We start from the raw sequence: 10952 nt of genomic DNA, 5'->3' as shown, positions 1-10952 counted from the left end.
TTTCTGCACCTCGTCCGCCGGTGTCATCTCGAATCCGAAACTAAGCGTTGAACTTTTCCGCAGATTTTTGTACTTTTTCCAACCCAAGATGGGAGACCCGGTGGCTGACTGCTCCGCCCGCCTTCAGGAGCAGGTCCGTTGTGATGTAGTGATGTGTGAGATGCCTCCTTGGTGTTCTGGGTGATGAATTGATGCTGCGGTATGCAGACTTAGTGGAGTGTGTACGTGAACATGTGGGTGCAATGACGTAAGCGGTGGTAACTTCAGGGGGGCTAATGTTATGTTAGTGTTAATGTTAGTCTTCTTTAAAAATCACACACGCCTTGCTTCGATGTACCGACAGCAGGCCGCGTTTGTGTCCACATGATCAAGGCATTTTTCGGGCTTCAGGCGGCGTTGCGTCATGCTGAGGTCTCAAAACATCCATTGATGAGTTCTCACGATTCATGAATGAATCCGGTGTTCATTCAGCCTTTTAATCGGGATCGATCGCACAGGAACGGAAGTGGAGATGTGTGAGGAGCTGGACCAGCACCGCTTCATGTTTTGTTTATCGGTTGTGGTCGAGACATTTACCCCATCCCTCAATAGTGAAACCATCTTCTGTCTGGGTGTGTTGATGTCTGTCTGGGTGTGATGATATGCACGAGTAACAGATCGCAGATCAGAACTTATGGGGTTGACGTCTGTCTGGGTGTGTTGATGTCTGTCTGGATGTGTGTTGATGTCTGTCTGGGTGTGTTGATGTCTGTCTGGGTGTGATTATGTCTGTCTGGGTGTGATGATGTCTGTCTGGGTGTGTGTTGATGTCTGTCTGGGTGTGATTATGTCTGTCTGGGTGTGATGATGTCTGTCTGGATGTGTGTTGATGTCTGTCTGGGTGTGTGTTGATGTCTGTCTGGGTTTGTTGATCTACAGGAGAGACAGATCAGAACTCTGTCAGCAGAGATCGAGAGTTTGAAGAGTCCGCAGGCACTGGGACCATCGCCACACCTCGCCAGCCTGATGGAGGAGAATGCCAAACTCAAGTACCGCCTCAACACCCTCAAGAGGGTGAGTCCCGTCCTAACGGCGTTGTGGTTCTAACGGTGTTGTGGTTCTAACAGTGATACGGTTCTAACAGGGTTACGGTTCTAACAGGGTTACGGTTCTAACGGTGTTGTGGTTCTAACGGTGTTGTGGTTCTAACAGTGATACGGTTCTAACGGTGATACGGTTCTAACGGTGTTGTGGTTCTAATGGTGTGTGTGTGTGTGTGTGTGGTTCTCCAGAGCCTCCAGGTGGACCCTGCTCCGTGCTCTAAGGCCATGCTGAACATCAACCAGCGGCTGCAGCAGGTGTTCGGGGAGGCCATCCGGGCGGCCTGCCCCCAGGTGGAGGACCCCCCGCTGGCCGTCACCCCCAGCCACCAGCCCAAGTTCGGAGACTACCAGTGTAACAGTGCCATGGCTCTGGGCCAGGTGGGCTGTCTGTGTGTGTGTGTGTGTGTGGCTCAACAAATAGCTCATACCAGAGTTGAGATGATTGTTTAAAATCTAAAAGACAATTTTAAAGTTTTGGGAAAAATTACTGGACAAAGTGTAGAAATTAAAAAGTGTGTGTGTGTGTGTGTGTGTGTGTGTGTGTGTGTGTGTGTGTGTGTGTGTGTGTGTGTGTGTGTGTGTGTGTGTGTGTGTGTGTAGATGCTAAAGGCCAGAGGGGAGAAGGTCACTCCTCGTGAGATCGCTCAGAAGATCCTGGAGAACCTTCCGGAGAACGAGCTCATCGAGAAGACGGAGATCGCGGGACCAGGTCAGCGGCAGCATGCACTTCCTGTTGGGGTCACTGGTTTCCTGTTTGCAGTCAGACCATCGACCAGGTCGTCCTCACTCTTAACGAGAGAGACGGCTTCAGAGGGTCGTTAATACTGAAGCCACTGATAAGATGGAGCTTTTAGGAATCAACTGTTTTATTAATTAATATTATACGTGTGTCACAGTGGAAAGTATTGGACAGGGGAAGCGTTTTACATTTAAGTAAAATGTGTACATGTACAATGGTAGTATGAATGCAAAAATAAATGTAAACAGCAGAAGCAGTTGAATTACTGAAACTACACTATCAGCTCTGAAGCTGCGTCCCCCATTGGTTGACTGCTGCCCCACTTCCCGTCCGGTGGACCAATCGAGTGTCCCTGTCTCCTCAGGCTTCATCAACGTCCACCTGAGGAAGCCGTTTGTGTCCAAGCTGCTCACCAACCTGCTGCTCAACGGGGTGCAGCCGCCGCCGCTGCCCGTCAGGAAGAAGGTACGCACCGCGCCTTCACAATAAGAGCGTGCTGAGGTGACATCAGGCTCTCCCTCAGGGTGACGTCCATCGTTCCGCCCAATCAGGCTTAGCGGAGGCTGGTTGCTTATTAACCTGCTATTACCCACAAATCACTAGCGTAGCATTTCCTGTCTGATGCCCGCTGCTGTGTATATTCTCGTTCCCATGGTTACCAGCCCTAGTTGAAGTTGCCCTCCCTTCGCTCAGACATTGTAAACGACTCACCGTTTTGCTGTAGTCCCAAACGTACGCGAGGGGCGGGACTCACGGAAAACAGGCGAGGGAGGGGGGGAGGGGATGGGGAAGGAGACACAGACACAGACTCGTGATGGACGGAGGGAGGGATGGATGGATGGAGACACGGAAGGGAGGGAGGGGGGGATGGATGGAATGGGATGGGATGCAGACGTGGGAGCTCACCGCGGGGGGGTGTCTGGGGGTGTGGTCCGGCAGGTGGTGGTGGACTTCTCGTCCCCCAACATCGCCAAGGAGATGCACGTGGGCCACCTGCGCTCCACCATCATCGGGGACAGCATGTGCCGGCTGTTCGAGTTCCTGGGCTACGAGGTGGTGCGGCTGAACCACGTGGGCGACTGGGGCACCCAGTTCGGCATGCTCATCGCCCACCTGCAGGACAAGTTCCCCGACTACGTCACCTCCTCCCCACCAATAGGAGACCTGCAAGCCTTCTACAAGGTGGGCGGTCCGTCTGTCTGTCTGCCTGCTCTTCTGTCTGTCTCCTCTTCTGTCTGTCTGTCTGTCTGTCTGTTTTTCTGTTTTTCTGATTTTTTTTTTGTTAACCCCCCCCTCCTAGGAGTCTAAGAAGCGTTTTGACGAGGAGGAGGACTTCAAGAAGAGAGCGTACCACTGTGTGGTCCGACTGCAGAGCAAAGAGCCAGAGATCATCAAGGCCTGGACCCTCATCTGTGATGTCTCCAGGGCCGGTAATATACTACTACTACTACTACTATAGTACTACTACTATTACTGTAGTACTACACGCTGATATACAGGCCTGGATCCTCATCTGTGATGTCTCTGGGGGCGGTAGGACATGCTATATACTGTCTAATACTACAACTGTAGCACTAGGCTGGTACTATACTACTACTGTAGTACTACTTTGTAAGTATTGGCAATCAGTAGAATGTGTGTGTGTGTGTGTGTGTGTGTGTGTGTGTGTGTGTGTGTGTGTGTGTGTGTGTGTGTGTGTGTGTGTGTGTGTGTGTGTGTGTGTGTGTGTGTGTGTGTGTGTGTGTGTGTGCAGAGTTCCAGAGGGTGTATGACTGTCTGCAGGTGAGGCTGATCGAGAGAGGAGAGTCCTTCTACCAGGAGATGATGAAGGCTGTGGTGGAGGAGCTCAAGGGGAAGGGTGAGATACCACACACACACACACACACACACACACCAGGGTGAGTGGGAGGCTACATAAGTCATTCAGGCTACAGTACTGCTACGTGGCCACATGGGGGCAGTGTTGTCCTGACCATGGATTATAAAGTCTCCTTTAATACCAAACCCTAACTAACCCACTTCCACACTATTATTCTCTCTCTCTCTCTGTCCCATGTTAAGCACTGCTCGCTCTCTCTCTCTGTCCCATGTTAAGCACTTCTCTCTCTCTCTCTCTCTCTCTCTCTCTCTGTCTGTCCCATGTTAAGCACTTCTCTCTCTCTCTCTCTCTCTTTCTTTCTTTCTTTCTTTCTTTCTCTCTCTGTCCCATGTTAAACGGTCTCTCTCTCTCTCTCTCTCTCTCTCTCCCATGTTAAGCACTTCTCTCTCTCTTTCTTTCTTTCTTTCTTTCTTTCTTTCTTTCTTTCTCTCTCTGTCCCATGTTAAACGGTCCCCTCTCTCTCTCTCTCTCTCTCTCTCTCTCTCTCTCTCTCTCTCTCTCTCTCTGTTAAGCGGTGCTCTCTCGCCCCCTCCAGGTGTGCTGGAGCTGGACGAGGGGCGTCACATCGTGTTCGTCCCGGGTCAGTCCATCCCGCTGACGGTGGTCAAGTCTGACGGAGGCTTCACCTACGACACCTCCGACCTCGCCGCCATCCACCAGCGCATCTTCACCGAGCGCGCCGACATCATCATCTACGTCACCGACAGCGGACAGGTACGCCACTTCCTGTTAGGGTACAGACACAGTACCCCGCTTCCTGTTAGGGTACAGGCCGTATGCCACTTCCTGTTAGGATACAGGCCGTATGCCACTTCCTGTTAGGATACAGGCCGTATGCCACTTCCTGTTAGGGTACAGACACAGTACCCCACTTCCTGTTAGGGTACAGGCCGTATGCCACTTCCTGTTAAGGTACAGACACTGTACCCCACTTCCTGTTAGGGTACAGACACAGTACCCCACTTCCTGTTAGGGTACAGGCCGTATGCCACTTCCTGTTAGGGTACAGATACGCCACTTCCTTGCACAATCACTGATAACTATTGGAACGCAGCCCGAGGGAGGTTTGTGTGTGTAATGTGTATATTGTGTGTACTCTGTAGAGTACTCACTTCCAGCTGGTGTTTGTGTGTATAATGTGTACTCTGTGTAGAGTACTCACTTCCAGCTGGTGTTTGTGTGTGTAACATGGTTAATGTGTATAATGTGTACTGTATAGAGTACTCACTTGCAGCTGGTGTATATTGTGTGTACTTTGTATAGTACTCCCTTCCAGCTGGTGTGTAATGTGTGTACACTGTAAAGTACTCACTTCCAGCTGGTGTTTGTGTGTATAATGTGTATATTGTGTGTACTCTGTAGAGTACTCACTTCCAGCTGGTGTTTGTGTGTATAATGTGTATATTGTGTGTACTCTGTAGAGTACTCACTTCCAGCTGGTGTTCGCGGCGGCCCGCATGCTGGGCTGGTACGACCCCCTGGTGACCCGCGTGGAGCACGCCGGCTTTGGGGTCGTGCTCGGAGAGGACAAGTAAATAAATACTAATATACACTCGTATATGTAATGGATAATGTATAGAACGCCGGTCATTATCTGGAAATAAGCCCAGACAGGGCGAACCGGACGCCGACGCGAAGCAGAGGTGTCTTGCTTCGTCCTAAAGGGGCTATCCCGCTCGTTACACGGCTACTTGCCAAAACAAAAAAATAAATTCACACTGTGTGTCTTTTTACAATTTATTTGTTACCAGCATTCGTAGTGTTGATCAGCAGAGAAATAGTCCGCCAAAGACGTTGACGTCGCTTAGCAACCGAATCCACTGGGGTTAATAAGTTACCGAACTACTTGTGGAGTGATACAAAAAAAATAATAATGAATGAAAAAATCCACTTTCCTTGACAGGTCATTATATGCTTAGCAACGGTCATTATTGGAAAATAATAAGTCGGGAAGGCCCATGCAAGTGAACGGAGCGTTCCACAGCATTGAGAAGAGCCGTGTAATAAACTTTATTAATATATATACTAATATACACTGCACCAGCACTATATTCTATTCATATATACTATATTAATGTATACTATATTAATATATACTAAGGCATAGCAGCCCAACACTATACTACACTTATATATACTACTATTTCCCAGCCCAACACTATACCAATGTGTGTAGAGAACCAGGCAGTGGGCTGAATGCGTTGTGCTGATATTGGGATATTGAGAGCAGAGCTACAGTGAAGATGAAGGCTGTTATTATTCAAGTGTATTCAATCTTAGTTATAGTATATTTATATTCTGTTGGTTTCGTGTTTCCAGGAAGAAGTTTAAGACCCGGTCTGGGGACACCGTGCGCCTCATGGATCTCCTGGACGAGGGACTGAAGCGCTCCATGGACAAGCTGCTGGACAAGGAGAGGGACAAGGTTCGAGTTAGCTCTAGCTATGCTAACAGTATGTACCTGTTATGTCCAGAGGAGCAATAGCTAGGTTAGCTTTAGCTGTGCTAGCTGTTGCTAGGTAAACTGTCGCTATGCTCACTGTAGCTAGCAAGCACCTGTTGTACTCCTGGTGTTTTGAGTCCAGAGGGGCTATGCTAAGTTAGCGGTAGCTACGCTAACGGTATGTCCCTGTGGTTCTCCAGGTGCTGAGACCAGAGGAGCAATGCTAGGTTAGCGGTAGCTATGCTAGGTTAGCGGTAGCTATGCTATGCAAGGTTAGCGGCAGCTATGCTATGCTAGGTTAGCGGTAGCTATGCTAGGTTAGCGGTAGCAACGCTAAGAGTATTTCGATGTGGTTCCCCAGGTGCTGAGCCCGGAGGAGCTATGCTAGGTTAGCGGTAGCTACGCTAACGGTATGTCCGTGTGGTTCCCCAGGTGCTGAGCCCAAGGGAGCAATGCTAGGTTAGCGGTAGCTATGCTATGCTAGGTTAGCGGTAGCTATGCTAGGTTAGCGGTAGCTACGCTAACAGTATGTCCCTGTGGTTCTCCAGGTGCTGACCCCGGAGGAGCTGACCCAGGCCCAGCGGTCGGTGGCGTTCGGCTGCATTAAGTACGCCGACCTCTCCCACAACCGCATCAACGACTACGTGTTCTCCTTCGACAAGATGCTGGACGACCGCGGGAACACCGCCGCCTACCTGCTGTACGCACTCACACGCATCAGGTGAGTGGCCTCCACATTAAGAGTACTCTGCTTCCTCAGCCTAAAGTACTGCCGGGAGAAACCTCCTTCACAGTAAAAGTCAGCGTAAGATTCCTCCCTTAAGACCCCTCATTCAAAGTGAAGGTCCTCTGTTCAGAAAACCCAGTCCTCTGGTGACAGCAATCCTCCAGAGTGAAAGTCCTCTGGGGAGAACACTCCTCCAGAGTAAAAGTCCTCTGGGGAGAACAATCCTCCAGAGTAAAAGTCCTCTGGGGAGAACAATCCTCCAGAGTAAAAGTCCTCTGATGAGAACACTCCTCCAGAGTAAAAGTCCTCTGGGGAGAACAATCCTCCAGATTAAAAGTCCTCTGGTGACCACACTCCTCCAGAGTAAAAGTCCTCTGGTGACCACACTCCTCCAGATTAAAAGTCCTCTGGTGACCCCTGTTCTCCAGAGTAAAAGCCCCCCCGCAGAGCCCCGCTGCAGTAACGGTCCCCATTGTTGTCCTCTAACCCTCTCCCTGGTGGTCCTCAGGTCCATCTCGCGGCTGGCCAGCCTGGACGGCGGGGCGCTGGCGGCGGCGGCGGCCTCCACCCCCATCCTGCTGGACCACGAGAAGGAGTGGAAGCTGGGCAAGTGCATCCTGCGCTTCCCCGAGGTGCTGAACAAGATCCTGGAGGACCTGCTCCTGCACGGCCTGTGCGACTACCTGTACGAGCTGGCCACCACCTTCACCGAGTTCTACGACAGCTGCTACTGTGTGGAGAAGGACCGGCAGACCGGTACGTCCGCTGGGGGACCCCGGCCCCGCCTGGGGTTCTGCTCTGGGTTTGATCTCCTCTGTTGACTCTTTGGTGACTGTTGTTAACCCCTCGCTCTCTCTCTCTGTCTATGTCTCTCTTCCTCCCTCTCTCTCTCCCTCTCTCTGTCTCTCTGTCTCTCCCTGTGTTTTTTTCTCTCTCTCTCTCTCTCTCTCTCTCTCTCTCTCTCTCTCTCTCTCTCTCTCTCTCTCTCTCTCTCTCTCTCTCTCTCTCCCCTCCCTCTGTCACTCTTTTTTTCTCTCTCTCTCTGTCTCTCCCTGTGTTTTTCTCTCTCTCTCTCTCTCTCTCTCTCTCTCTCTCTCTCTCTCTCTCTCTCTCTCTCTCTCTCTCTCTCCCCCCTCCCTCTGTCACTCTTTTTTTCTCTCTCTCTGTCTCTCCCTCTCTGTGTGTTTTTCTCTATATGTCTCTCTCTCTCTCTCTCTCTCTCTTCTCTCTCTCTCTCTCTCTCTCTCTCTCTCTCTCTCTCTCTCTCTCTCTCTCTCTGTGTCTCTCTCTCTCTCTCTCTCTCCCCTCCCTCTGTCACTCTTTTTTTCTCTCTCTCTCTCTCTCTCTCTTTCTGTGTGTCTCTCTCTCTCCCCTCCCTCTGTCACTCTTTTTTTCTCTCTCTCTCTCTCTCTGTGTCTCTCTCTCTCCCCTCCCTCTGTCACTCTTTTTTTCTCTCTCTCTCTCTCTCTCTCTCCCCCCTCCCTCTGTCACTCTTTTTTTCTCTCTCTCTCTGTCTCTCCCTCTCCCTGTGTGTTTTTCTCTATATGTGTCTGTCTGTCTGTCTCTCTCTCTCTCTCTCTCTCTCTCTCTCTCTCTCTCTAGGTGAGGTGGTGACGGTGAACATGTGGAGGATGCTGCTGTGTGAAGCCACGGCGACCATCATGGCGAAGGGCTTCGACATCCTGGGCATCACGCCCGTCAGCAGGATGTGATGTCGCCGCTCGCAACTCTCGCAATAAATACTGAAACCCACTCCTCCGCTCCGGATCGCCTTCTTGAGAACGGTTCTGCCGCCGGCGTTCCGTTCATCGTTGATCCTCCTTTTAATGGTGTCATCTCTCACTCTCTTATGGGTGACCTTGTCGCCGGAGTGTTCTATCGCTCTCTCCGAGGCGGAGTTAAGGTTCCGTTTATAGACACCGCTTTAGATTCATAGAAACACCTTGCGGTATCTAACAGCTGTACTCTTTATTTTACTAAACACAACACCTGTGTGTGTGTGTGTGTGTGTGTGTGTGTGTGTGTGTGTGTGTGTGTGTGTGTGTGTGTGTGTGTGTGTGTGTGTGTGTGTGTGTGTGTGTGTGTGTGTGTGTGTGTGTGATCGCAGTGACCTTCAACAGATCCCGGTTGCTCCGCCGTCTGGTTGCGTTTCTCTTTTACAGAAGTGAAGATGCATCACTATTAAACGCGCACGCACACACACACACACACACTTTCCCTTCATACCTGCAGCAGAAAGTTACGCCGCAGAGACTTTAACACATTAATCAGCAGGTCTGACAGGGGGAAGGAACGCAGGAACATGCAGCAGGAACATGATACCACGTGGACACTGGGACACCATGCAACACTGAAACACTGAAACTCTGTAACACTGAAACACTGCCCCCTTCTGGCCCAGTGGAGCTTAACCACCGTGGCACCGTGCTGCCTAACCAAACGGATCCACTCAAACTTTAAAACCATTCAAACTATCTCAAACGTTAGGCCACAGGTAATATGAAGAGACGGCTTCTGCTAAGCGGAGAAGGTAGAGGCGAGTTTATCGACTGTTTAGTGTGAGAACTTGAAACTAAACGGATGAGCAGCAACGGGTGAAACTCTGAGCTCCATATGATTGGTCCAAACTGCCGTTGACGTGGTATGTGATTCGTGACGCATGAATCGCATGCGTCATGCGATTAGTTTTGTCTTACTTAAGACGTCCACAGCTCTGAAAGGTGTTGCCATAGCGATACGAGAACGGTGAGGCTGAGCGGGACCTCGAGGCTGGAGGTCACATCCGAGAGTTGGAAACATCAATTCTTCCTCAGGTTGTTGTTCCGTCAATGTTGAAGTTTTCCAAATACTGTTGATTCATATCCTATACACTCTTTGGTCCTGAGGATTCAAATAATACCACGTATTGGTAGCTAACTGAGTAGTGAATTTGGAGTTCCATGATATGCCTGACTTAATAATTTTTCTTTTTAAAGATTTATTTTTGAAGGTTTAATCCTTTATTATTGTAGGGTAAGACAGGAAGGTATGGGAGATAGAGGGGAAGACATGCAGCAAAAGACCACGGGCAGGAATCCATACCGCTGCGGTAAGGGCTGGGTCTTAATGGTGACGCTCTACCCAGTGAACCACCGCCCCCCATTAATTCATTAATAAGTGTAGGCCTACTCAAAGGAAACAAACGCAGATTATAATGTACGGTCAGGAAATGATGCTCATCTTCTGCCGTGACTATTGAGCAAGTTCTGTAGTTTCAATTAAAAATGAAACCGTTTGAAATCAAATCTTTATTAGACTCACCCTTCAGATGTATTCTATTAATGGCAGGCTGTGACGGGGGGGGGTAGTGGGCTACAGTAAGACCAGACTGGGACCAGGGGGGTAGTGGACTACAGTAACACCATGCTGGGACCAGGGGGGTAGTGGACTACAGTAACACCAGACTGGGACCAGGGGGGTAGTGGACTACAGTAACACCAGACTGGGACCAGGGGGGTAGTGGACTACAGTAACACCATGCTGGGACCAGGGGGGTAGTGGACTACAGTAAGGCCAGTTGGGAAGTGGACTACAGTAAGACCAGACCAGGACTAAGGGGGGTAGTGGACTACTAAAGGAGCTTTCATTTTGGATATCAGGCGGGTTCATCTTTTCTTTTGGTTAATAGCTGTGATCAGGGGATCATGAAGATCCTTCTTTGATTTATATTTCTGCCAAACTTTATTTTAACAGTGATTCCATTTCCTATTTAATCGCTTAGAGGTCCAACATCCATTTAAACTTTGCCATCATCTCTGACTTCAAGCAAGTTATGCGTGCATTTATTACAATAAAACCCCCTTTGACATTCCTAGGTCACTAGGTCTCCAATATGAAATCTAAATATGTCTCTGGGACAAAGGGTTCCCATCGTCTGAGGCCTGTGTTAACCTCTGTGATGTGTCCCTTCCAATCAACCACCTTTCCTTTTTACATTTTTCCTTTCAACCTCGTCTATTCATTTGTGAATTTTGATCTAAAAAGTAAGAAACCTTTTCGAAAGGGGCAAAGGAAAAGATTTAAATTGAAGGGAACACATCAAA

General features: G+C 49.6%; 1 protein-coding gene across 1 annotated transcript; it reads left to right on the top strand.

The window, feature by feature from the left end:
• On the top strand, positions 1–8622 carry rars1 (arginyl-tRNA synthetase 1). Its single transcript, XM_084473964.1, has 14 exons — positions 1–133; positions 919–1053; positions 1272–1460; positions 1683–1791; positions 2186–2286; positions 2761–3003; positions 3122–3251; positions 3575–3679; positions 4236–4414; positions 5122–5231; positions 6020–6125; positions 6692–6864; positions 7379–7626; positions 8473–8622. Exons 1-14 carry the CDS (start codon positions 89–91, stop codon positions 8580–8582), a joined length of 1983 nt encoding a protein of 660 aa, XP_084330090.1. The 5' UTR covers positions 1–88; the 3' UTR covers positions 8583–8622.
• Positions 8623–10952: the final 2330 nt, after the last annotated feature.

This window comes from Micromesistius poutassou (assembly GCF_964030765.1).
Source record: "Micromesistius poutassou genome assembly, chromosome: 10".
Taxonomy (NCBI): Eukaryota; Metazoa; Chordata; class Actinopteri; order Gadiformes; family Gadidae; genus Micromesistius; species Micromesistius poutassou.
Note: the sequence above shows the minus strand (reverse complement) of the source record. Positions and strands in the feature narration are given on the sequence as shown.